At 45.0% G+C, this 27,866-nt stretch overlaps 1 protein-coding gene across 3 annotated transcripts; it reads right to left on the bottom strand.

Annotated features, from left to right (window-relative positions):
- LOC113425603 (amyloid-beta A4 precursor protein-binding family A member 3-like) lies at positions 1–27,566 on the bottom strand. Of its 3 annotated transcripts, none has more exons than XM_026687827.2 (12): positions 27,319–27,566; positions 23,823–24,167; positions 21,665–22,511; positions 18,950–18,989; positions 16,846–16,991; positions 16,054–16,140; positions 14,551–14,709; positions 13,716–13,919; positions 9,444–9,656; positions 4,873–4,992; positions 4,543–4,683; positions 1–701 (listed from the first exon to the last, which is right to left on the bottom strand). In XM_026687827.2, the coding sequence occupies exons 2-12, from the start codon at positions 24,125–24,127 to the stop codon at positions 630–632; spliced, it is 2,334 nt and encodes a 777-aa protein (XP_026543612.2). In that variant the 5' UTR covers positions 24,128–24,167; positions 27,319–27,566; the 3' UTR covers positions 1–629. The 3 variants fall into 3 exon arrangements, 2 of the variants coding, with proteins under 2 accessions (XP_026543612.2, XP_087808840.1); XM_087952714.1 differs by having other exon boundaries at positions 23,823–24,162; XR_003372608.2 differs by lacking the exons at positions 1–701; positions 27,319–27,566 and having other exon boundaries at positions 4,545–4,683; positions 13,724–13,919.
- Between the last annotated feature and the right edge of the window lie 300 nt (positions 27,567–27,866).

Here is a 27,866-nt window from a genome sequence, read left to right as displayed (position 1 = left end):
CTGCAAGTGGTAGAGTCTAATACCCACTTTGGTTCAGGTCTCCCCTGCAAGTGTAATTCATCTACTTTAATTCAGGTCTGCCCTGCAAGTGGTAGAGTCTAATCCACCCACTTTGGTTCAGGTCTCCCCTGAAAGTGGTACAGTCTAATCCATCTACTTTAATTCAGGTCTGCCCTGCAAATGGTAGAGTCTAATCCACCCACTTTGGTTCAGGTCTCCCCTGCAAGTGGTAGAGTCTAATCCACCCACTTTGGTTCAGGTCTCCCCTGCAAGTGGTAGAGTCTAATCCACCCACTTTGGTTCTGGTCTCCCCTGCAAGTGGTAGAGTCTAATCCATCAATTCTAGGTCAGGAACAGTACAGTATTGTATGGTTCAATCTCCAATCTCTTGCTTTCTAGTGTAGAAGCCAACCTCAAGCAATAGGCATAACTGCCAAGTTCACAAGTCCCCAGATAAATGTCCCCAGCAAAGGAAACCAACAACAAACTTGGCTGGAGGGTTCGTGCAGCAGAAACAGTCCCAAAGCTCTTGTGAATCTGGGGCACTGAGCCCGGAGGCCGGCTTCCGATTTGGAAGTGCAGCAAGCTTAGGAAGCAGATACCGGAAGCCATTGGCCAAGGCAGAACCATCAGAGGAAGATGGGTTGCTCCTGGCCAGTTAAAAGACGATAGGTGGAGGCTGGCATGGTTTTGATATGGACCTGCAAGGAAGGAGAAAAACACAGGGCGTGTCTGAAGCTGTGTGATGGCACACTAGGTTCACATGGGGAGGGTCTGTGGCGGGAGGATGTTCGCCTGGTCACAAAATGGCTGTCATATGTGTTATGAGCTATATCAGGGGTGGCCAATCTTTCTGGGTTGGCTGCCCAAGGCGGGATGGTGATGGAGGCGCCTTTATGCATGCGTGCACAGGGCCGCGAGTGTGCACACGAACTGGGTTGCGATTGTGCATGCAGTGCAAATGAGGCCACGAGCGCCTGGGCAACACTCAGGAGATGCTGTGAGCGCACACTCCCGTTCGTGCTAGCGTCGCTAGCGCTCGCACTGCGCTTGCGGCATCACTAGTGTCGACACGACACTAGCGCGAGTGGGGAAGGGTGCAGGCACGCACACACACATGCACTGGCCAGCCACTCACGTGGCCCACGGGTTGGGGACCCCTAATCTATATCAGTTTTTTTTTTTTCAAACTTGGGAACTTGGAAGATAGGCGGATTTCAACTCCCAGAATTCTGGGAGTTGAAGTCCGCCTCTGCTGCTGGCTGGGAATTCTGGGAGTTAAAGTCGCCTATAGCAATGCTGGCTGGGAATTCTGGGAGTTAAAGTCTGCCTATAGCAATGCTGGCTGGGGAATTCTGGGAGTTAAAGTCTGCCTATAGCAATGCTGGCTGGGGAATTCTGGGAGTTGAAGTCCGCCTATAGCAATGCTGCCTGGGGAATTCTGGGAGTTAAAGTCCGCCTATAGCAATGCTGGCTGGGAATTCTGGGAGTTAAAGTCTGCCTATAGCAATGCTGGCTGGGGAATTCTGGGAGTTAAAGTCTGCCTATAGCAATGCTGGCTGGGGAATTCTGGGAGTTAAAGTCCGCCTATAGCAATGCTGGCTGGGGAATTCTGGGAGTTAAAGTCCGCCTATAGCAATGCTGGCTGGGGAATTCTGGGAGTTAAAGTCTGCCTATAGCAATGCTGGCTGGGGAATTCTGGGAGTTGAAGTCCGCCTATAGCAATGCTGGCTGGGAATTCTGGGAGTTGAAGTCCGCCTATAGCAATGCTGGCTGGGGAATTCTGGGAGTTAAAGTCTGCCTATAGCAATGCTGGCTGGGGAATTCTGGGAGTTGAAGTCCGCCTATAGCAATGCTGGCTGGGGAATTCTGGGAGTTGAAGTCCGCCTATAGCCATGATAGTGAACCTACGGTACGTGTGCCACAGGTGGTACGCAGAGCCATTTGTGCTGGCACATGAGCTGCAGGCAAACTTACCTCACTGCGCATGCGCACGCCTCACAGCTGATTTTCGGCCAGTTTGAGGCCTTTTTTAGCCTCCCAGAGGCTTGAGGAAAGCCTCTGCAGCCTGAAAAATAGGCCCATTTTGTCACTTCCTGTATTTCCAGAAATACTGGAAGTGACAAAACGGGCCTATTTTTCGGGCTGCAGAGGCTTTCATCAAGCCTCTGGAGGCAAAAAAGGCCTCAAATGGGCCAAAAATCAACTGGGAGGCACAGTGCAGGTGAGGGGACGTGGGATGGGGGAATTGCATGCGCATGCACTGAGGCAGGGGCGCGCGCATTGCCTTCTGGGTGCTGACATGCAAGCACGTGCACACATAGTTTTTGGCACAGGAGCCAAAAAAGGTTAGCCACCATTGGCCTACAGCAGGGGTAGGGAAACGTGGTTCTTTTATCACTTATGGACTTCACTCCCAGAATTCCTGAGTGAGCCATGAAAGGTTCCCCATCCCTGGCCTACTGGTTTTTCAGTTGTGGGGGAAATCAATTTTTGACTTGAATGGGACTGTCTAATATACAAATGTAATATACAAATGTAGGACATATATGTATAAATGTACGACATAAATGTAGCACATATATGTCCTACACTTGTATATTAAATAGTCCCATTCAAGTCAAAAATTTATTTCCCCCACAACTGAAAAACCAGTAGGCCAGGGATGGGGAACTTTTTATGGCTCCCTCAGGAATTCTGGGAGTTAAAGTCCATAAGTGATAAAAGAGCCAAGTTTCCTTACCCCTGGCCTATTGCAATGCTGGGGAATTCTGGGAGTTGAAGTCCACCTATCTTCCAAGTTTGAAAAACATTGGCCTATATTCATTGCAAATGTAAGGGAAAATCCTCCCTTCTGCCCTCCTCATTCCTCTCTTCTCTTCTTATCACACCCATTTCAATTTGGGTTTCTGGGATTCGATTATTATATCCATTAAAAATTAGGCCGCATTCCAAGAATCCTTGCAAACTCTGGTTCCTTGTCTCGGCCTGCTTCAAAGGGCTGACCTCAATCTTGAAGCCCTGGTCCAAGTTTCTACCTGTCCCAACTTATCCTACCCAAAATCAAGGTGGAGTTTTTGGATTTCTGTCACTTGACTGTGTGACGGCTTGTCTTAAGATACGCTTTAATATAGGTAGTCCTTGACGTACGGCCATTGGTTTAGTCGTTCAAAGTTACGATGGCACTGAGAAAAACGGACATTTACGACCGTTGCAGTGTCTCTGAGGTCATGTAATCAAAATCTGGACACTTGGCAACTGGCATGTATTTCTGACTGTTGTGATGTCCTAGGGTCATGTGATCATCACTTGTGACCTTCCCAGCCCGCTTCCAACAATTAAAATAAATGGAAAAGCTGCTTTGGTTAACAACCATGTGACTCGCTTAACAATCATGGCACACACGTAAAATTGGACCTGACTCACTTAATAACTGCATTACTGAGCAATGGAAGTTCCAGTCTTAATAGTCTATGGAGGTTCTCAGTCATCCAGGTCATGGTTGACCCAAAGGTGCTTTTTTTCAAGACACAATTGGATTTTCTTGGTTTTTCTTTGAAGAGGTTTCCCTTCTCATCCAAGAAGCTTCTTCAGCTCTAACTGGATGGTGGGGAATGGAAATATTGATATTCCTTGCAGACAGCTGGTCATTTGCATTTTTTTTTAAAGTGTCGTTGAGGCCACTTGGAGGTTTATCGGTGTCCTCAGGGTCACTGGAGCCTTCTTGGCTGAAGGATGTTTTTTCTGTGCTGGGTCTTTTCCTTGTTGAACTCAGGTGCAGGCAGTTGGGGATGAGTCTGCATTTCAAACTGAAGTGCAAACGGTTCCTGCAGTCTGCAATTTTTCTGGAAATCCGTTCATACTCCCCACACCTTTGGGACTTCCAGTCCTAATTGTGGTTGTAGGTCAAGGCGTACCACCTGTAGCTTTTTCCGACATTCCCCCAAATCAGCTCTAAGGCCTTTACTGAGATTCTGCTTTATTGCTTCAGCCTCAACCTGTATTTGCCATTTCAGGCAATCGATGCAGCTCAGCTTGTCCTCCGCTTACGACCATGATTTGAACCCAAATGTATGTTGCTAAGCAAGACAGTTATTGAGTTTTGTCTCCCTTTTACAACCTTTCTGGTTAAGTGCACTGCACACTACTCAGTTGTTAAGTAGAAGGTCACAAAAGGGGATCACATGACCTTGGGGCACTGCAACCACCATAAATATAAACCAGTTGCCAAGCATCCAAATTTTAATCACATGACTGCAACCATCGGAAGTGTGAAAAACTGGTCATAGGTCACTTTTTTCAGTCCCGTTGAAAATTCCATCACTAAACAAATGGTTGTAAGTCAAGGACTTGGGTTTGCCATCAACCCCAGTTCCAAAAAACCTTTTCACAAATTTGTTGACGTCCGATTTTTTGGGGTTTGAATTGTTTTTAATCCTCGCCCAAGAAATCCCCAGGAAGAAAGAGGAGAGAGGAAGCTCGTTCGGTGTGGCTTTTTCACAATCGGCTTTTCAAAACTAGAGATTCACGCTGTGCACGTACCTCGCTGACCGCCTGGCTAAGGATCTGGATGATCTTCTCATGCGGCATGGCCACCACGCTCTGCCCGTTGATCTCAATGATGCGATGTCCCACGCGGACGCCACCACGTTCTGCAATCCCGCCACGCATGAGGCTACAGATCTGGGCACAGGAAAAAGTCCACTTGTATGGCTAACCCACACCCACCCATGTGCCAAGATTTTGCCCAGGCACAACCCCCAATTTCCAAAACCTCACCGTCAATCCGATATGGATTGTAATTTGTAACCTGAATTCCCTCTAAACAGGGGGCTTGGCTTAACTTGTCTCAGGCCCCCTCAGACTACTCACGATGCCATTTTCCACAGAAAAACCCAGGGGATATTTTGTGCCAGGCCTTCGAACAATTGCTGTAGTGACAGGAGGGCAATGAACGATGCTGAGGGTTACTTCAGTCTGGTTTTTCATATCCTGGGGAAAAAGAAACTTTTACGTTGACCTGAAATTAAGATCAATGCACTCCACCAACAGCAGTAACTTGTTTTATTGCTGGCCGAGGAATTCTGGGAGTTGAAGTCCAGACATCTTAAAAGTGGCCAACATTGAGAAATGCTCTGCTAAATGATGCAGATTGACTGCAGAATATGGAGAATGTCTTGACAGCACATCTGTCAGGGCTCCAACAAATCTACCCCCATTCAAATCATAAGTCTCTAGCTGCATCTCTCAAGAGTAAAAAAAAATGTTTTATTAGGAATGGCCATGTTGGTGTTAGTTGGGTGCAGCCGACACTAAAATACATCATTCATTTCCCCCTTGACCATGGTCTTTCCCCCACCCCGTGGATGTATATTCTCCAATGGGACACATCCATAGCCAAGAGTCATCAATCATGCTCTCCAGTAATAATCTTGCCTGCCAACAGCTTTGGGCTGCCAAGATGATTATCTAAGGCATTTGAGGAATGCACTGCTTTCCCCCCCATTCTCTTTCTGCTGGCAACTAAAAAGACCAAAGGAGTATTATTTTTTTTTAGTTGACAACATCATTTAGCAAAGCGATCCCTAATCCCTGGGCTGCAGACCACTAACGTGGCCTATTTGGATCTGGGCCACGCAAGCGTCGGGCTGGCGCGCGCACACACACGCCCAGCTCCAATTGCACGAGAGGTGAGTCAGTGAGTATGTGCGTGCGTGCCAGCCCGCTGCTTGTGCAGCCCGGTTCTCCTCTATACCTGCCCAGCTGAGCCACCAAGGTGCCAAGGAGGGGGACTGCTGATTTAGCAAAGCCAAAAACGACCATTTTGCTCTAAATCAAGGGTCTTCAAACATGGCATGTGGACTTTCAACTCCCCAGAATTCGTCAGCCAGCAAAGCTTAAAGTTGCCAAGGTTGGAGACCCAAGTTCTAGTCCAGTAATGGCGAACATTTTTGTTGTGGTGTGCCGAAAGCGCGCGCATGCCACCACCCACAATGCAATGCGCCCCACCCCCCTGCGCATGCGCGCGCACACCCCTTACCTGCACTGCACATGTGCATGCCTCCCAGCTGATTTCCGGCCCGTTTGAGGCCATTTTAGCCTTCCTGGGGGCTTGAAGGAAGCCTTTGTAGCCTTTGGAGGCCGAAAAACAGGCCCATTTCGGCACTTCTGGTTTCGGCTCTTCCGGTATTTCCGGAAGGCCCGTTTTTCGGCCTCCAAAGGCTGCAGATGCTTCCCTTGAGCCCCCAGGTGGGTGAAAAGGGCCTCAAATGGGCCGAAAATCAGCTGGGAGGTGCATGCATGCACAGTGCAGTTAAGTTTGGCTGGGGCTCACGTGCCCGCACAAATGGCTCCGCACATAGGTTCGCCATCACGGTTCTAGCCCAAGGGTCTTCAGACGTGGCAACTTTAAGACTTGTAGACTTCAACTCCCAGAATTCCTGAGCTAACATGACTGGAGGAGGAATCCTGGGAATTGAAGTACACAAGTCTTAAAGCTGTCAAGTTTGAAGGCCCCCTGCTATAAATCAAGAGACCCCATTCCCTCCCGCAAGTGTATGCTACTAGGAGCTGATGACGCCTCCATAACAGGTCTGAACATGAAGGGGGCAGAGTCAGAAAGTAGGTGGTGTGATGGAATGTATTCCAGATTCCCAGGGCTGCATTCCAGAAGAGCAAGAGGCAGCGAAGGTTAGATCGTTTGCGTGGGAGAAAGAGAATGAAGATGGCTCCTCCCGACTAGTTCTCAGGGTAAAGGTAGTCCTCAACTTATAACAATTCATTTAGTGACTGTTTAACAATGGCACTGAAAGAAGTGACTTAGAACTGTTTTTCACACTTACGACCGTGGTAGCATTCCCCACGGTCACATGATCCAAATTAGGACGCTTGGCAACTGGTTCCTATTTATGATGGCTGCAATGTCCCGGGGTCATGGGGATCACCCTTTGCAACCTTCTACCAAGGAAAGTCACTGGGGAAATCCAGATTCACTTAACAACTGGGTTACTAACTTATCGAGTGCAATGCTTCACTTAACAACTGTGGCAAGAAAGGTCGTAAAATAGGACAAAACTCACTTAACAACCATCTCGCTTATTTTATTTTTATTTATTAGATTTGTATTGCCGCCTGTTCGCCATGATGACTCAATAGAATATTCTAGCAATAGAAATGTTGGGCTCAATTGTCGTTATAAGCTGAGGACTATCTGAACTGTATCAATCATCTGAAATGGCAAATCCAGGTTGAGGCTGAAGACATAACTCTGGAGTAAACACTGATGCTAGGAAAGGTGGAAGCAAAGAAAAGAGGTTGACCCGCAATAAATGGATGGATTTAGCTATAGTAGTGATAGGGAACTGTGTGGTGGCCTAGTGGGTGGAGCTCTCGCCTCACAATCAGGAGGCTGTGAGTTCGATCCTAGGTAGCGGCAGCTATTCCTCTCTCTCTGGGCACAACAAGAAAATATCTGCTGTGGACTCATCTTAGGCGTCAGAAAGGGCATCCAGCCAGTAAATGCTCGGCTCCATTCAGTTGCCCTGACTCCATCCCTATGCAAGGGATTACAGGAGCATTTAAAGAAGAAGAAAAAAAGTTACAGTGGGGATGGGGCCTCTATTGGAAGACCTAAAGGACCAAACGGGGCAGCTTGCCCTCGGAAGCTGTGGGAGCGCCATCACTTGAGACTTGCAAGAAGAGATTGGACTGCCATTTGTCAGAAATGGTGTAGGGTCTCCCTCTTGGTCAGGGGGTTGGACTAGATGACTTATAAGATCCCTTCCAATTCTGATTATCTGTTATCCTCCTGGAGAAGGAAACTGCATTTCATGACATTTTTCCTGAAAACTGACATTCACTTCCCATTTTTGGCAAAAACCAGCCCATAATGAACAATTGCTTTGCTTAATGACCATGGCGTTTGCTTAATAACTGCCACAAAAATCATAAGATTGGGCCAGTTATGTGTGTGACCTGCTTTAGATTGTCATGACTTATGAACCTAATGGAGCCTGGCCAGTCGTAAGTCAAGGACTACCCTTTACCTTGCTTCCACAAGGCCTGGAAGAGATCATCAACCGCGATCTTTGATCTCTTGGAAATTATGCCCCACCCTTTGCTTTTCTAGCACGTATTCAGCCTGGGAGCAACAACAATTTTATCATCTCTTTTGCGTGCCGGACAAACTGGTTTGAGTTCAAAACAGCCCTAAGCAGGGCTGGGCCTAATTAATATGTATGTAATATTTATTATGGCCAAGAGACCTAAATGGGACATAATGTGTTGGCAGATAAGAGAAAATCCTAGGGCTGGAGGCTAGACTCAGAAGTGAAAAAAAGAATATTCTAGAAAAAAAAGTGGAATGGCAGAGCATATCTATAGAGAGATGATTGGCCAGTCCTTTCTTCTAGGAATCGGAGTCTCCAAACCTGGCACCTTTAGGACTTGTGGGCTTCAATTCCCAGAATTCCCTGGGAGCTATGCTGGCTGGGGAATTCTGGGGGTTTTAGATTACGGATTAACAAGAGTTGGAATGGACCTTATAGGTCATCTTGGAATGGACCTTATAGGTCATAGCAGGCCCTACACCAGGGTGTCCAACCTTGGCAACTTTAAGACTTGTGGACTTCAACTCCCAGAGTTCCTCAGCCAGCTTTGCTGGCTGAGGAACTCTGGGAGTTGAAGTCCACAAATCTAAAGTTGCCAGGTTGGACACCCCTGCCCTACACCATTTCTAACAGATGGCAGTCCAGTCTCTTCTTGAAAGTCTCAAGTGGGGACGCTCCCACAACTTCCGAAGGCAACTTCTGTTCCATGGGTTGATTGTTCTGTCAGAAAATTTATCCTTATTTCCAGGTTGAATCTCTCCTTGTTCAGTTTCCATCCATCATTCCTTGTCTGGCTTTCGGGTGCTTTGGAAAATAGCTTGACCCCTTCCTCTCTGTGGCAGCCCCTCCAATATTGGAAGAGTGCTATCATGTTTTCCTTGATTCTTCTCTTCAACCAGCTCCTGCAACTGTTCGTCGCAGACCCCTGCTCTAGGGCAGGGGTGGGCAACTATGGCCCTTTTATGAATTATGGACTTCAACTCCCAGAATTCCTGAGCAAGCCATGCTAGCTCAGGAATTTTGGGAGTTGAAGTCCACAAGTCATAAAAGGGCCATAGTTGCCCACCTCTGCTCTACGGTAGTCTTGCCAGGAAAGCTAAATGAAGATGCTCACATGATTCCCCAGGGATTGAAAGAATACTAAAATCACACAATTGGAAGAGAATCTATAGGTCATCCAAATCAACCCCCCCTGCTCTATGCCAGATGCTCATCTGACTACTGAGAATCCAGCCTTGAGTTGAAGACCTCTAGCTGGACCTGAGGGCTGCTTTCTCTTTTATTCCCAAGCAAAAAAAGTAATAAATAGAATCATCGGAGTCCTCGCTTTCTCACCCGTATGATGTTCTGGCACGAGACAAGGGGCAGCCCCACGAGGCTCGTTCCGTTGATGGACATGATGCGGTCTCCAATGTTCAGCTTGCCGGATCGCTCGGCCGCTCCCCTGTGCATCAGGTTTGCAATGACCACAGTGGGAAGGATGGATCCCCAACCAGATTCTACAATCACCACGCCCAGAATCGCGCCCTTCTGCTTGGAGATGACGACCTGTATGGAGACACCGAATGGCAGAGGAGAGATCTGTTGCACTGAAAGAGAGAGATCAAGTCAGCAGGTTCTGACCAGTTCTGGAGAACCGGTAGCGGAAATTTTGAGTAGTTGGGAGAACCGGCAAATACCACCTCTGACTGGCCCTGCCCCCATCTATTTTCGGCCTCCCAAGTCCCAGCTGATTGGCTGGATCTTCTTTTGTTGCCCTGCACAGGAGAATAGAGCTGGAAAGCAGGTTAGTGGGATGGGGAGGGAATGGGATTTTGCAGTAACCTTGCCCCAGGAATGGGCAGGGAATGGAGATTTTACAGTATCCTTCCCCTGCCATGCCCCCCAAGCCATGTCCTCCAAGCCACGCCCAGAGAACCGGTAGTAAAAATTTTTGAATCCCACCACTACATCAAGTGTTTCATCCTTTATGGTGCCCTGGGAATCTACAACTGCTACTGTCATCCAAATCAGTGTTTCTCAACTTTGGCTTCTTGAAGACGGGTGGACTTCAGCTCCCAGAATTCCTCAGTCACTTTGGTGACTGTCGGATGTTATGACAAACGCTTCAAAAACTGCTTATCTGGTTCTGAAATTCCAACTTAGGCCTCTCTCCTTCCACAGCCACATGACCATATTTTAGAGCAAGAGTCTTCAAACTTGGCAAGTTTAAGACTTGTGGACTTCAACTCCCAGAATTCTGAGCTAACATGGCTGGAGGAGGAATACTGGGAGTTGAAGTCCACAAGTCTTAAAGCTGTCCAGTTTGAAGACCTCTGTTTTAGAGGCTCAGCAACCAGTCCACAGTTAGTTTTGTGGGAAACTAGGATTATTTCCAGTTTCCATCAAAAAAGGATCCATAACGAACAATAGGTTTGCTTAACAATTGTGGCATTTGCTTAACGATAACCCCAAAAATGGTCATGAAAACAGGTCCAGTCACATGGTGATCCACTTTATAACTGTCACAATTTACAACCATCATTCCAGGCTTAATTATGGTTGTAAGTCAAGGATTATCTCTATAGCTGATGGAAGTTGGGAACAGACTTACGTACTTCCAAGTCTTATTATATACAGGTAGTCCTCGACTTACAACAGTGACTGTTCAAAGTTACAATGGCACTGAAAATAGTGTCTTATTACCATTTTTCACACTTACAACCACTGTAGCATCCCCATGGTCACATGATCAAAATTCAGATGCTTGGCAACTGGTTCATATTTATGACGGTTGCAGTGTCCTGTGGTCGTGTGATCAGCTTTTGCGACCTTCTGATAAGCAAAGTCAATGGGGAAGCCAGATTCACTTAACAACCATGTTACTAATAACAAATACAATGATTTACTTAACAACTCTGTCAAGAAAAGTCGTAAAATGGGGCAAAACTCACTTTACAAATATTTCACTTTGTAAGATAAATTTTGGGCTCAATTATGGTCATAATTTGAGGACTCCCTGTATCTGTCCAGAAAAGGGGACAAGGAAGGGGATTCTTTTAATCTCCTGTGACTGCGAGGACTTAAAAAAAAATAAAAGTCGATAATAAGTAGATAAAAATGCCAAATCCAGTTTGGACATCTGGCTGACTGTGTCACGAACCTCAATATGAATAACTATAACATAACAACATTATGGGGAAATGGAGTTGAAAAATAGTCCAGAATGAACAGGTTAAAATATTGTGGGATTTCCAAATATAAACTGATAGAGTGTTGGCACATAACACACAGGATTTAATGGCGGCTGAAAAGACAAAAGTGTGGAAAATTGATGTGGCAAAATCAGGGGATAGTAGACTAAAAGACAAAGAATTGATGGTGATCACAGTTTCAAAACCTGAAATTCAAAATTGAAAGATTATGGCATGAACCAGATATGGTGGTCCCAGTGATTATCGGTATACTGGGTGCCTTACCAAAATAAATCCCAAAGGTGCTTTTTCAAAAGGCAACAGGACTTCCTTGGTTTTTGGGAGACAACTTTTGGCACAACCAAAAGGATGATTGTGAATCTCCACAGACACACCAAAAAATATTGGATGGCACTTAGAAAATCTGCACATTGACAATATTTTCATTGTCAATGGCAAAAGGCCAGATGGCTCGGATCCAAACACATATACTATGCCAATGCTTTACAGCTTCCCAGGTTGTTGGGAAGAACTCAGTGCAAATAAAGATCAATGCCAGCTAAAGGCCTGGCAGCTGTGACTTCACCTTGCTGAGTATATGATGATAATGTACTCCATTTATATGCTGCCTGACCTCTTAGAGATTAAAGTGCGTGTGTGAAACCAGACCTCTTAAATGCACCTGAAGCTTAATCAAGTTATTTTAGCACGTACTTGTTTTTTTTTTAAAAAAAACAAAAAACAGGAAAATATCGTGCAACTGAAATACTTTGTGCAACTGGAAATCAGCAATTTGTCATATATTTCAGAAGCCCTGGGGACAGAGAGAACAAGGAATTGCAATCAACCGCAATAGAGAAGGTGGGTTCCATGTTTTCCTTTGCTGCTCATGTTTTGGCCTGACAAACCACAGAGTATTTCCGCTGCAGGTTGGGACACATGTTTTTTGTCCCAATGAGCCTTTCGTCCTCCCCCACCTCCCATTGAAAGAAAATATGTCTATTGCTATTTAGCCTTCTTGCCTTTGTTTCACCCACTTTAGGAAATCATTGTTTTCTTTGAAAAAATAACTTGCTGAGAAGAAGAAAAAAACTGGGAAAAGCTTTGCTGTGTAAAGTTAAAAAAACAACCACAGGAGATGAATTGTTCTGAGGAGAATATTCTGTTTTGTTTTTTTCCCCCAGGACAAGACTAATCAGTCTCACCCAGGGAGATTGTCAGTTTTCTGGATATTACTCTTCCAGAACCACTTCCTATATTAAGAACATTTATTGCCAAAATACCGTCAAACCACTCCCTCTGGGGTTAAATTTCACGGTCTGGGGAAAAGATGGAACGTTCTGGAGAATCCTGACATGTTCTCACGCTGGACAAAATGGAGGCAGCCAATTGAACAACTTAAAGGATCTTCTACTGGCTATCAAGATCATTTATTTCTTTATCCATTAATATGAATTGGAATATCTTATCATAAAATGTGACACAATACAAGAAGTCCTCCACTTACGAAAGTAATGGGGCCTGTCCGTTATGGTTGTAGGTCATGGTGGTTTTAAAGGGGATCACTCACATGACTGGCCTGATTTTATGGCCTTTTTTAAAATGAGGGTTTTTCAGTGAACCAATTGTTTGCTATGAGCCACTTTTGCTGACAACCGGAAGTAAATGCCAGCTTTTGGTAAAAAAAAACACATCATAAAATGTGGCCATGTGATGATGCTGCAAATAAGCTGTAAATGTGGGTTAGTTATCAAGCGCCCAAAATAGTCACATGGCTACAGGGTGTGTATGTGTGCCCACTGATGACCGGTCGTATTTACAGATCTTTCCCAAGGTTTATCAATCCAGTACATTTAATAAACCCTCTTGGGCAACTATAGTCCTTTCATGACCTGTGAACTTCAACTCCCAGAATTCCCGAGCCAGCATGGCTGGCTCGGGAATTCTGGGAGTTGAAGTCCACAGGTTATAAAGGGCCCATACTTGCCCACCCCTGCTCTTGGGGCACAGAGCTGGGGATTTTCCCATTTCTCATTAACTACAACCCTCAGTGGGCCGACCTTTCAAAAACAATCATTTCACACTCTTGATCTTTTCTTGTGTATCTGCCTGAAATGCAGCTAAACAGCAAGATGGTGAAAATAATGAACTTCCTGCCAGCTCAGTGGGTGTGCTGGACTACAGCTTCCATCATTCCAACCAGCTACAGGCTGTGTGTGTGATGTCATGGAGTTGTAGTCCAATGCATCCAGAGAGCCAACCAGGCCAAGACAAGATTAGTGAAGACTGAGTGGCCTGCCGAACCATTTAGAACCAATTCTAAGGCCCAATAGAGGGGAAGCATTTGAAATGGGTGGTAGCTACTTCCTTCTGTGGTGGTTAGGCATTTCCAATGCTCTCCACCTCTAGCAAAACACCTCCTCTCCATTCTTACTTCCTTACAGTTCTCTTGCTTGGAGAAGTGAGCCAGGTCTCCATTATAAAGCTCCTCTCCCTCGATCAGGCTGGGGTGATCCTTCTCATCATCATTCTGGTCTTGCATGGAGCCCAGCTGGCTGGGGTCAATGCCACTGGCCCGCAGGAAGTGCTGGTAAGCCACGCTAAAGACTTGCCCAATGGCTTGGGCTATCAGCTGGGCCTGTAGGGCAGGAAGCAGCAAATGACAAGCATTTCCACAGTTACGGGACTAGCTTCTTTCCAAGTGTGCAGTTACTCTAACACAGGGGTGTCAAATTCAAGGTCCGGGGGCTGGATCCGGCCGGCAGGGTGCTTAGATGTGGCCCATGGGGCCTCCCTGGAAATAGCAAAGGACCAACCCACAGTGCCTCTGCCAGCAAAAATGGAGCTTGCGAAGGGCCACATGCAGCTTTTTCGAGCTCCGTTTTTGCTGGCAGAAGATTGCAGGAGTTCGTCACAGCCGAAAACTGAGATTGCAAGGGCTGTGCATCCCACCCATTGCCCTGAGCTCCGTTTTCGCTGGCAGGAAGCCATCACAGCTGAAAACAGAGCTCAGGAGCCCATTTTTGCTAGAACAACATTCAGTTCCACCATAGGCATCCCCAACACAAGTGACATCATGCTGGCCACACCCACCCTGGGCACACCCATCCTGGTCCCCCGTGGTCAAACACAACCCTGATGCGGCCCTCAATGAAACCGAGTTTGACACCCCTGCTCTTAACAAGACAAGATCTACTCTAATTGAGAGAGTGGGTGCACATCTGAACTCTGCTGGTCAGTGTTGTCCACCAACATCTCCCCACACTCACGTCAGATGAGTGGAACACGTGGCAGATCATTTTGTACAGCTGTTTTTCGGTGGAAGCATCTGCCCGGCGAGGGAGCTTCCGACGGGCCATGAGCACCACGATGTTCCCAATGTCAGCAATGTAGGAGATGGTCTGGAGGGGGTGATCCATCATGGTTTCCTAAGGTGGCAAGGAGGCCGGAGAAGTAGAAAGGAAGAAATAGACCAGAAATGACAGGTTGCCATTTCACAGAATACTCTCCAACTGTCTGGGAAATATTCTCAACTGTGTCCTCTGGATGTGCTGAACTACAGCTCACATCATCCTCTGCCAGGCTGGCCTCCATGCCTGTTGCAGGAGCCCCCAGTTTGTTCTACGGCTTGTTTCACAGAATATACTGGCACAAACATTTCTAGTGATGCATCACTTTCCAGAACTCATACAAAAATCACATTGTTGTAAAATTGAGTTAAAATATCTGTGTGTGTGTGTGTGTGTGTGTATAATTTGTTTTCTTAAGTTTTCGCGGGTACTTACATGTATGGCATTCAGCTTTGTTCGGGTATTTTCCCACGTCATTGTAGTTGTGCTTTTAAAGTTGTAGCAACGTTTCGGCAGGCAGATGAGATTCTGCCGAAAGCGTTGCTACAACTAAAAGCACAACTTGGCGAGGACGAACAAAGCTGATGCCATATATATATATATGTGTGTGTGTGTGTGTGTGTGCACGCACGCGCGCATGTGCGATGTATCTCCATACACATACAACAGAGTTAGACAATTATGGTGCCAATACACCCCCAGACACTGCTTGTGATTGATTTGATTTTAGAACAGGCAGTCCTTGATTTTTGGTGCTTGGCAACTGGCTTACATTTATACATTTGTAGTATCCTGAGGTTATGTAATCATGTTTGAGAATTTTTTTCAACAAAAAACACCCATTGGATAGGCTGGATTCAGACCTACAACCATGTTTCACTTAACAGCCATGTGATTCGCTTAACAACCATGGCGACATACTTGATGACTGTCCTAAAAATTTCATAAAATCAAGTCTGGTCTCAACATACAACCTCAACAACTTAAAATCAAAATTCCAGGCTCAACTGTGATCGTAAATTGAGGACTATCTGTACTGTAAAGATTGCAATTATTTAATAAAAAATATTATACCCAAAAGAAAAGTGTAATTCTTTCCTGTCAGCCTGTCCGCAGTCGTTTTGTGAGAGGAAACCACCCCCTCGGTAGCCATTTTGAGAACACACCACAACACAGTCTTAAAATTTCAATGCCCCACCCCACTAATCTTAAAAAAAGTGATATAGTTAAATGGAACACCCTGGTTATAGGGAGGAAGCAATGGCATAGTTTCATTTGTGGGTCTTCTGGATAAGGGACATTTTGTGAGTAGCCATCCCTCCCGCAACCCCAAGGCAGCCATTTTGGGCCTTGTCCACTGGACATGATCTCAAATGGAGGCAGCAGGTTGAATGCTTTTTGAGCGGGCAGTTGTCAATGCACCTGTGTATCGGCACTGAGGACCTTAATCCGTTGAGTGGAGACAAAGAGATCTACTTCGGTCATTGGCTGGGATTCTCCTTCTGGTGCCTGCATTGGAAAGAAAACATGTGAAGGAAAGAGGTCAGGATTGGAGAGATAATAGGTAATTGTGGCATGGTTTCCTTAAGACCCCAATAGATCTGGCCTAATTTAACCCAACATGGTTGACCAAAGACACAAAGCCCACATCAGGGTGGTGGAGCTCAACCACCCTGTTCACCACTTAATGCTCCACTAACTACACTGAAAAGATAAGCTGCTCTTGAACATGGAGGTTCCATTTTGCTGCAATTGGAACAGAGCCCCCTTTTCTTCGATGCAACTGAGTATAAGTAGTCCTTGACTTACAACAGTTTAGTGACCGTTTGAAGTTATACTAGCACCAAAAAGGTGACTTATGATTGTTTTTCACACAATCGTTGCAGCAGACACATGATTAAAATTCAGAAGGTTTTTAATTGACTCATATTTATGACGGTTGCAGTGTCCTGGGCCCAAGTGATCACTTTTTCGACCTTCTGAGAAGCAAAGTCAGTGGGGAAGCCAGCTTCACTTAACAACCATGTGACTAACCCAACAGCGGCAGTGATTCCATAACTACTGCGGCAAGAAAGGCCGTAAAATGGGGCAAAACTCACACCTGTCTCACTTAGCAACGGAAATTTTGATCTCACTTGTGATTGTAAGTCGAGGACTACCTGTAGATGTAGCTATCAAGGTTCCCTCTTGGTGTCCCATTCCTGCTGTTCCCACCTTAATCCTATCGACGGCTTCCTGGGCCTGAGCCATGCGGATGGTTGTAGATGGGTTTTTCTCAGAAACCAGCTGTGTGGAGCCCAGATATTTGGCTCCAAAGATCACCCCTTCCAACAGATCTTCGGGCTCACAGGGACCTGGGACTGAGACATATAGAAAAGGCTTGTTTAATAACATTATTATTCTCAGTGTCATCAACCATTCCTCATCACCATAAGGTACCCTATGTAGCATATGTTAACAATATCCTACGAGCAGTGGTGGGATTCAAATGTTTTTACTACCGGTTCTGTGGGCGTGGGTTGGCGGGCGTGGCAGGGGAAGGATACTGTAAAATCTCCAGTCAGAGGTAGGATTTACCGGTTCTCGGAACTACTCAAAATTTTCGCTACTGGTTCTCCAGAATATGATCTCTGTGATCACATTAAGAGCAAGCGCGTTCTCTTCGCTGATGATGTAAAGCTATTCAACACCACAGAAAATACTGCTACCCTTCAAAAAGACCTCAACTATATATCAGAATGGTCAAACAAATGGCAACTTCAAATCTCAACAAATAAATGCTCCGTCTTACATATTGGCAAAAAAAAAATATCAGAAAATAAAATACAAGCTGAATAGTCAAGACCTTGTCGATGATCCAAACTCTGTCAAGAACCTTGGAGTACTCATCTCTAATGATCTAAGTGCTACAGCCCACTGTAACTACATAGCCAAAAAGGCATTTGAGTTGTTAACCTAATCTTATGTAGCTTTTTCTCTGGTAATATCACACTACTACTGTGTTTCTCATATAATAAGGCCGGGTCTTATTTTTTTTTGAGCCCCGAAAAAATGGCTAAGTTGTCTTTTCGGGGGTGACTTAATTCTCCCCCCTTGCATCTTCGGGCAGGCAGCGACGGCTTGGATGTTGACCTCGGCGTTGGTGGGGCACTTCGTATCGGGGTCAACGCAGACAGCACCATATCCGGGTGTGCAACAAAAGTACTTCCTAATGGCAAGCCCCCCATTCCCCCCCATTTCGCATGTTTTAATATAGGCCTTAATTTGGGGGGGAGGGGTTTAATTTCATTTCATGCCTATAAAACATGCTGGGACTTCCTATTGGAGGAGGCCGTATTGTTGGAGAAACAGGGTAACTAGAGCATACAAAACATTTGCTAGACCAATACTCGAATACAGCTCATCAGTCTGGAACCCACATTACGTATCTCATATTAACACAGTTGAGAAAGTCCAGAAATATTTCACAAGAAGATTTCTCCACTCCTCTACTCGTTGCAGAATACCTTATGCCACCAGACTTGAAATTCTAGACCTAGAAAATCTAGAACTACGCCGCCTTCAGTCCGATCTAAGTATAGTATATAAAATCATGCATTGCAATGTCCTACCTGTCAACGAATACTTCAGCTTCAACCATAACAATACAAGAGCGCACAATAGATACAAACTCAAGGTTAACGGCACCAAACTTGATTGCAGGAAATACAACTTCAGCAACAGAGTGGTCAATGTCTGGAATACTCTACCTGACTCTGTGGTTTCTTCCCCAAACCCCAAAAACTTTAACCTTAGACTGTCTACCATTGACCTCACCCCTTTCCTAAGAGGTCTGTAGGGGGCGTGCATAAGCGCACCAACGTGCCTACCGTCCCTGTCCTATTGTTTCTTTTTATTTTTCTTGTATGTATCCATTTCATGTATTCATAACTATGTTTACGCTTATACCTATTATCTTGTAAGCGATTGACAAATCAAATAAAAAAAGCCAAGCAGTTTCTCTGTCTAAGAAGGGACTAGAACTTGGGTCTCCCTGCTGCTAGGACTCATTGGCTCTTGGACTGAGAGGGAGGGACTAGCCCAAAGTTAACCAATGACTTCTGTAGCTGAAGAGGAACTAGAACCTGGGTCTCTGGCTGAGGAATTCTGGGAGTTGAAGTCCACAAGTCTTAAAGTTGCCAAGGTTAGAGACCCCTGCTCTAATCCACCTAGTTCTCCGGTACATCTGATTGGCTCTTTGGGCTAAGAGGGAGGGAGGAAGGGGCAGGCCCAAAGTTCACATGACATAATAATCAATCAATCAAAATTCTTCACTTACCATCTTTATAAGGTGGGAAAGATGACACATTGCCTTTATTCTGTTAAAGAAAGAGGAAAGGGGGGAAAAAGAGTTGGCTTTGTAAAGCTGGGGAGATCTTAATTATTTATTTATGACATTTATCTGACCACCTGAAACCTACTAGACTCTAGGCAGCTTACAACTTTACATAATAAAAACAGGATACAAAATCAGAATAAAATTACTTTACTAACCTCAAAGGCTAAAAATGGAGAATTGCAGAAATCAATCCAATTAATCCCCTTCAAACTCTGGATGCCTAACATTTTGTTTTAGAAATTTGACCTAAGCGTATTTTTCTGTAAAGCTAAATAATCCTTGATTCCTGGTGTCAGCATCCATGCTGTCTTCTTGATATTTCCCCCTGCCCTTTTCTGATTTTTTTTTTTAATTTCCCAATTTTTCTAGCCAAGAGCACTGGAATTTTTTAGAGGATTCTCATGAAAGTATTAGATCCAACCCTGCTTAGCATCTGGAATTGGCCAACGTTAGCTATGTAGTAATGATTTTATTGCAAGCACATTGTACTGATTTTGCACAACTGGTGCAAACTATGTAATTTATGCTGTTGTGTCATGATGTCACAATGCACACCTGATATCATGAGTTTTTACCGTAAGGTGATCAATCTAACCAGAAGGCAGCTTATTTTGGTCAGCACATTATGATGTTGAGATTCTAGAAAAAGTGCAGAGAAGAGCAACCAGGATGATTAGGGGATTGGAGACTAAAACATATGATGAATGGTTACAGGAACTGGGCCTGGCTAGTCTAGGGAAGAGAAGGACCAGAGAAGACACGATAGCAGTGCTCCAATATTTGAGGGGCTGCCACAGAGAGGAAGGGGTCAAGCTATTTTCTAAAGCACCCAAAGGCCAGACAAGGAATAATGGATGGAAACTGAACAAGGAGAGATTCAACCTGGAAATAAGAAGAAACTTTCTGACAGTGAGAACAATCAACCAATGGAACAGAAGTTGCCTTCAGAAGTTGTGGGAGCTTCATTACTGGAAACTTTGAGGAAGAGATTGGGCTGCCATCTGTCAAAAAGGGTGTAGGATCTCCTGCTTGGGCAGGGGGTTGGACTAGATAACCTATAAGGTCCCTTCCAACTCTGTTAATCTGTTACTAATCTACTAAACCTCTGGAGACAATCTCCCAGATTATTTGGTTTCTGGCAGGATACCCATGTAATGAATGCACAACATTATTAAAATGGTGCCTTTCAGCTATTGTGCATGATCCTTAAAGTAAGACAGCTAACAGCATAGATAAGAGATAGTAGGAAGACAAAGATGCCGCTAATACAGGTAGTCCTCGAGTTATGACCACAATTGAGCCCAAAAATTATGTTGCCAAGTGAAACATTTGTTAAGTGAGTTTGCCCCATTTTACGATTTCTCTCTGTTTCCTCTGCTGTGGGTTGGACAAGGACAGAATGCAGGCCGGATGTGGCCAACAGACTGTAAAATGCCCACATCTAATTTAATTCCTATTATTGTATAACTATTCAATCGACAGGATTCACACAACAAAGCACAAACCAAGACAAAACCAAGGAAACCACATTCATCATCATGAGCCGCGGTGGCGCGGTGATTAGAGTGCAGTACTGCAGGCTACTTCTGCTGACTGCCGGCTGCCAGCAGTTTGGCAGTTCAAATCTCACCAGGCTCAAGGTTGACTCAGCCTTCCATCCTTCCCAGGTGGGTCAAATGAGGACCCAGATCATTGGGAGCAAAAGGCTGACTCTGTAAACCGCTTAGAGAGAACTGCATAGCAGTAACTGTGAGAGGGATCTTGGAGTCTTAGTGGACAACCAACTATGAGCCAGCAGTGTGCAGCAGCAGCCAAAAAAGCTAATGCAATCCTAAATTGCATTAACAGAGGGATACAATCGAGATCAAGTATCTACTAATCTACTAATACCACTCTATAAAGCCTTAGTAAGACCACACCTAGAGTACTGCATCCAGTTTTGGTCACTACATTATAAAAAAGATGTTGAAACTCTAGAAAAAGTGCCGAGAAGAGCAAGCAAGATGATTAGGGGACTGGAGACTAAAACATATGAAGAACGGTGACAGGAACTGGGCCTGGCTAGTCTAGTGAAGAGAAGGACCAGAGGAGACATGAAAGCAGTCTTCCAATATTTGAGGGGCTGCCACAGAGAGGAGTGGGTCAAGCTATTTTCCAAGACACCCTAGGGCCAGACAAGGAACAATGGATGGAAACTGAACAAGGAGAGATTTAACCTGGAAATAAGGAGAAACTTCCGGACAGTGAGAACAATCAACCAGTGGAACAGAAGTTGCCCTCGGAAGTTGTGGGAGCGCCATCACTTGAGACTTTCAAGAAGAGATTGGACTGCGATTTGTCAAAAATGGTGTCAGGGTCTCCCGCTTGGGTGGGGGGGTTGGACAAGATGACCTATAAGATCCCTTCCAACTCTGATTATCTGTTAAAGCACTGTAAAGCGGTATATAAGTCTAAGTGCTATTGCTATTCTAGTTTACAATGATTTCATAACCCCATCAATGCAAACCAAGTTTGGTTAAACAAGCGACAGCAGCGTTTGCGCATGGTGCTAAGCCATAAATCATGGCTTGCAACAACCCACAAGTCAAAAAAGTAATCAAGGCCCCTTGATGACTTTCAGAGCAATGTGTGAACATTGTCCTGCAAGATACTCACCACTGGATCAGAGATGGGAGAGGAATCCTCCATGCGATTCAGGACAGGTCCCCCCACTGGATCTGGGGAGCCTTCCCAGCTGCGGGCCTCCAAGTTGGAGTCAGAAGAGGCAGCTGCTTCCAAGCTAGTGGATTCTTTTAGGAGCCTCGATCTGGGCCTGCGTCCTTTCCTTCTTCTCTCTTCCAGATCATCACAAGCAGGTTCAGAAGGGACCTTCTCTGGGGTTACAGCCCTTCCTTCAACTTCCATTTTCTGACATCCAGTCCTGATCATCACATCTGAGTGGGCCAGGGTTATCTGGTCATCTTCCTCCTCCTCCATGGAAATTCCCCCTTCGTAATGGAGGAGACTGAGCAGGTTCTCCTGGTGGGCTTCTGAGGAAAGCAATTCTCCACTTCTCTGTCCCTGGACAGATCTCAGGAGGTGCTGAGCGGCTGCCCGAAGGCCCTGCCCTGTGGCTACATGGAGTAGAGAAGGGGCATGTTTGTCCGGAGGTCCCTGGAGGTCCTCGGGATGCTCAAGGAGGGGCCGCCTGTCTCCATCTCCTAACCCGTGGCTTTCCTCGCCGTCAGAGGCAGCCAAGAGGTCATCTTCAGGAGTGGGCAACTTGTCATGGAAGCCAGGGTTAAGTCTCTGTAGTCGGGCAAAAAGCTTTAAGAACTCGGCCTGGTCAGCCTCTGGAATCTCCTCTTCCACATCCTTCTCCTCTAGTTCCTTCAGAATTTCACCCTGGTCAACAGAGATCTTGAGGTTACTCTCTACCTCTGAGGAGACCTGGTCTGGTTTGGGTGTGCAGCATATGTTCTCTTTCTGAGCTGAAGTTTTGGCTCCCTCCTCCATACCATTCCTGTTGAGGAAAACCAAACTTTTAACATTTCTCCAGGTCACAAGAGAAGCTGCCTGCCCCAAGAAGGGAAGTCAATGCAAAATATATTCATATTCATAATTTATTCATATATATAAATTGTGGGTGTTCATCACTGGAGGGTTTTAGGAAGAGACTGGACAGACACTTGTTTGAAATGGTATAGGGCAGGGCTGTCAAACTCCCAGGCCGCAGGCCAGATATGTCACGTGCTGGCCACGCCCACACCTGGTTTAGAAAAGGGGGGGAAAAGTCCTGATATGCCAACATGACGACATGAGTTTGACACTCTTAGTGTAGGGTCTCCTGGGGGCTGGACTAGAAGATCTCCAAGGTCCCTTCCAGCTATTCTATCTCATCGAGTCATAATTTGCTTTAACTATGCTGTGTTGGACGAGTTGCAGTGGCTGTTAAAGCAAAACTCTGAGCCTTAGTGAGCAATTTGAAGATTAACACGGGGAGCTCCTTCCCTTTGCTAGAAATGAAGAGAAATTGTTTCTCCCATTTTTGAAGCAAGAAATATACAAGACGCACGGTGAATCCATTTACGTTGCCCAATTGTCAACCTCCATGTACTAGAGGTGTGCGTGTGTGGATGGATAGATGAATCTATCCATCTGTCATGCCCCTATTAGAATCTGACTCCCAGCGAGAGGAGGAACAGCCGACAGGGAGTGGGAGTGTGGAGGAAACTGGGGAAGGGCAGACGCCGGCTGGGCATTCAGAGGAAGACCCAGGCCCATCCCCTCTTCATCCTAGGACATGCAGGGAGGATCGGATAAGGGAGAAACGTGAATGGCGTGGTCTACGGGGGAGGAAAGGGCCTTGATCCCCTTCATGGGCTGCAGCTGTGAGGACTGTTTAAAAGGACAAACTGTGCATGGGCCAGTGCTGGAAGCGAAGTGTGAAAATATTTCTAGTCTTGTCAGTTCTTATCTGATTGGACTTTCAAAGCCAATTTGAAGGAATTAAATGGACTTCACCTGTTTTTGTGACTTTCTTGCTTCTGTATCCCACCCTGGGTCATCACACCATCCACCCACCCACCCACCCATCTGTCTGTCTAACCCAGGGGTCCCCAACCCCTAGTCCACAGCCCGTTCACAACCGGGCTGTGGAAGTGGTGGGCAAGCGCACACATGCACATGCGATGCTGCATTTGTGAAAGCAGTGTGTGCCCACAAAATCATCTCCTTTCTCCCCCCCCGCAACCCCACTGAGCCAGAAAAATTGGAGACTGCTGATCTGTCCCATTTCTACAGGAATACACGAAAGGGAAGAGAGACTTTTTACCTGCAGATCTCAGGAGCCAAAGAAGTGGTCTCTTGTGGTTCCGAGCATCTTTTGGACTCACCCTCCCCATCCAGGCCAATCCTGATCTCTTCTGCTTTGGGGTAGCAGGGCCCTGAATCCAGATCTGGAAGCTCCGGGAGAACCTGGTTGTCACCAGGAGAGGTGGGCAGTTGTTGGATAACGGAAGCATTTTCTCCAGAATCAACAGGAGCCTCAATCTCATTTCCCAAATCCGTGGGGAGAGGCACTACAGATTCCGAGGGGATCCCGAACCCCTCACTTGCATCTTCCATGCCACCGTCCATTGTGATTGCTCCTCCAGGACGCGACACCAATGACCCTACACTTGGAAACAAAATGGGTGTGTGTAATCTTGGACCTCAGGTAGAGGCAGGAGGAGTTTCAGCTTCATTCCTTTTCTCACAAGGCATCATTTTGGGGAGGGGAAGCGTGAGAGGGAGAGAAATCATTCTTCTGAACGCATGGTAGGGCAACTGTCAGGGTAGTTAAATACGGGGAGTCCTCGACTTATGACCACAATTGAGCCCAACATTTCTGTTGCTAAGTAAGTCAATTGTTAAGTGAGTTTTGCCTCATTTTATGACCTTTTTTGCCACAGTTGTTAAGTGAATCACTGCAGGTGTTAAAATTAGTAACGCAGTTGTTAAGTGAATGTGGCTTCCCCGTTGACTTCGCTTGTCAGAGGATTGCCAAAGGAGATCACATGACCGCCAGGATAAGCAGAGGTGGTATTCAGCCAATTCTGACAGGTTCCGGAGAACCGGTAGTGGACATTTTGAGTAGTTGGGAGAACCGCCAAATCCCACCTCTGACTGGCCCCGCCCCCATCTCTTCTCTGCCACCCCGAGTCCCAGCTGATTGGCTGGGTCTTCTTTTGTTGCCCTGCACAGGAGAACGGAGCTGGAAAGCAGGTTAGTGGGGTGAGGAGGGAATGGGGATTTTGTAGTATCCTTCCCCTGCCACACCCACCAAGCCACACTACATCCACCAAGCCATGCCCTCAGAACCGGTAGTAAAAAAAAAAACTGAATACCACCATTGGTCATAAATATGAATCAGTTGCCAAGCATTTGACTTTTGATTTTGAATTTTGAAACCATCATAAACACACTTCGGTTGCCAAGCAACTGAATTTTGATTATGTGACCACAGGGATGCTGCTACGGAGATAAAATGAGGACCGGCGGTAAGGGTTTTTTTTTCTTTCATGTCCCTATAACTTTATACGGTCACTAAACAAATGTTTGCAAGTCGAGGACTAACTGTATTAAAACGGCATTCGGCATTCTCCTTTCTCCAGGCAACGCTGCCCAAAACTTTCAGAAACCAGAGGAGTTGTGTGTGTTTTTAATATACAGCTTGTTCCTGAAAGCATTGGATGGCTTCAACAACGCTTAGTTCAGCTTGAGGAAGGACAACACGATCCACCATTTTTAGTAACAGGCAATCCATTTGTACGTACAAACTTGGGTTAAAGCCAAAGTTAGCAACCAGACTCCTCCTTAACCTGTAGCTTAAAGCTGCCATCTTAGCAGAAATTAAGTGCTTGCCCCTATTAACAATAGTGTAATCCGATTTTAAAAAAGATGAACTTGTTAACATTGCGGTAGGATAAATTTTGTAATTTAACTACAAAAGTTGGCAGACCAATGGGGTTTGAGATTGATTACAAAAATAGATTTTTTTAAGCTTCATCCTGTTAACTTGTTTTAAAATCTGTTTTTTTCTAGCTCAGGAAACAATTTCTAATCCTGACAAAAGTTTGGATTTTCCTAAAATGCAAGCAAAGGGGGAAAAAAGGGAAATGGAAAATAAAACTACCATAATGTAATGGAAGACCCAAAACATGAAATTGAAACAAACACACACAAAAGGCAGCCCTAGAAAATATACCATATGTAACACAGCCTACCTTACATGCATTTGATTAAAGGGCAAGATCCACTAAATGAAATCAGGCTTTTTTTTGTAGGAAAACACAGATAAGATATAACCTGTTTAAAAACTGGTAAGTTTTACTGCAGTGAGAATTTTCCAGGATATAGGAAAATATGGTTGCAACCTTCTGTGCATGGTTCACTGAGGGAAAAAGATAGATTAAAAGCAGGATGGCTACTTGCCAAAGAGACATACATAGACTCAATCTCCAAGGCCATCGTCCTAGGCAAAGGGCACTGAAGCTACACAGCAATTGTGCTAAAATACAACACCACCAAGTCTGTTCAAAGTCCCAGCCAGCTGAATTCTCTTTCATTCCACCCACTCAGTATTTTTTTAAAAAAATTATCAATCAACACTCCACATTTATTTGAGCATGCTCAGTCATCTCTGCTTTAAAAGTTGCTTGCCCTGTTTTGTTTTATTGTATTTAGTTTTAAAGAAGTTTTTATTTTAATGCTTTTAATACTAGGGACATTTTTCTTCTGGGCTTCTCACTGATCCTGTTTGTAGAAGGAGCAAGGCTTAAGATCCACACTGTACTGTATATCAAATGCAGCACATATACTGCTGGAGTAATAATTTTTATGTGAAGACATTAAAAATAGCTCATCCTTGTAGGTCCTTTCACAAAACTTGGTTTGTTAGGATTGTTATGCTGCAGTTGGATGCTGCATCTGCTGACAGGATCGATTTGAAAAGCCAGCAACCCACTAATCTGGCTGACACTTCTTTGCTTCCAAATAGGCAGGAAATTATGCAATGCCTGCTTTAAAAAAACAACAAAGGAGAGATATATACAGTGCAGTGTGGTTTGGTTGCTGAAGAAAAGTACAATATAACTGATTTATTGCTGCGGCTAAATATTCAGCAAGTTTTAGCTACTGAAATGCAATGATCGTCTCCCAAATTAAATTTAAAAGAGGAAAGAGAAAAACAGCTATATGCAGCGTAAAGAGTGTGAACATTTTTTGCTCCATCTTAAAGGCCAGATAAATTCTTAGCATGTTCACTTGAAAGAAAAATTTCTAGGTTTAAAGCCCTCTGAATACTCAAGTCTTCTGCATAAATTATTCTGAATTCTGAATTTATTTTCTACTTTTGTTTCAGTCTGATCCAGATTGCTTTCACTATCCCTCTGATGTCATTATCTACCTGATGATCTTCTCTTTTAAACTTGTTTTCATTTCTCTTTCACTCCCCCTCCATATATCTTTTCTTTTATGTACACTGAGAGCATTTGCACCAAGACAAATTCCTTGTGCGTCCAATCACACTTGGCCTTCTATTCTATATAGGAAAGTTTATAGTTCTCGAAAAAAAAATAAGCAATCTTAGGAAATCAAAATTTGGCCGTTTTTAAAAGATTTCACTTCAAAAAGTTCCCAAAGGGGCTTGAGAAGTTTCTAACAATATACGTTTTTAAGAGAATAAAACAATCTACACACTGTAGAAAACCTTTCCCCATCCCCTCTTTATTTGGGTGGGTGGGCGAGTGCAAGATTTAAAACAAAAGCATCCCTTTGGACAAACTTACTTCTAAGAAAAGTTTGGCTCTCAAGTTTGAAGAGAAAGATGAACCCTTTGTGAGTCGCAAGTTCTTCGGAATCCCTTGCGGGCCGGGATCCAATACCGAGCCAGGATTAGGCCAGCAAATTGCGGATTAAAGCTGAACATATATATATAAAAATATTCAACCACGTATTTTTCTTCCTGGGGTTCGCTCTCGCTCGCCCGCTCGCTCACTCGTTCCCATTAGGATTGAGCATGTGCTCAGAGAGGATTCTGGGAGATGTAGTTTTGTGTCAATAAGGTTTAGCTTTCCAAAGTAAAAGTATCGGTATATCCGCCTTACAAATTTGAAAAAGGAGAGTTTGCCTAGCTTTCATGACGGGATGGTCCAGATTTCTATGTTATTCAGAAATCTGCAATTTCTTCATCAAGTCACAAAAAGATAGCTTTTTTTAAAAAAAAATGCATTCCTCCCCCAAATGAATTTAGTGGTTGCAGAGTTGAGTTTATTTCCTTTCAACATGAAGAATTGGTTGCCTACTGTACAAACCAGACTGCCGTCCTGTTTGCTGA

Source organism: Notechis scutatus, chromosome 1 (assembly GCF_049901735.1).
Source record: "Notechis scutatus isolate UNSWTSFEM ecotype Mainland chromosome 1, rNotScu1.2, whole genome shotgun sequence".
Classification (NCBI taxonomy): domain Eukaryota; kingdom Metazoa; phylum Chordata; class Lepidosauria; order Squamata; family Elapidae; genus Notechis; species Notechis scutatus.
This window is presented reverse-complemented; position numbering and strand designations above follow the sequence as displayed.

Bases quoted from the DNA above. Each gene is read 5' to 3' on its own strand.
- LOC113425603 (XM_026687827.2), bottom strand. From the start codon at position 24,127: ATGGACGGTGGCATGGAAGATGCAAGTGAGGGGTTCGGGATCCCCTCG. The intron at 16,141-16,845 runs GTGGGAACAGCA...TTTCCAATGCAG, and splicing joins AAGCCGTCGATAGGATTAAG to GCACCAGAAGGAGAATCCCA. The intron at 14,710-16,053 runs GTGCATTGACAA...TTGCCACCTTAG, and splicing joins TCCTCAGTGCCGATACACAG to GAAACCATGATGGATCACCC.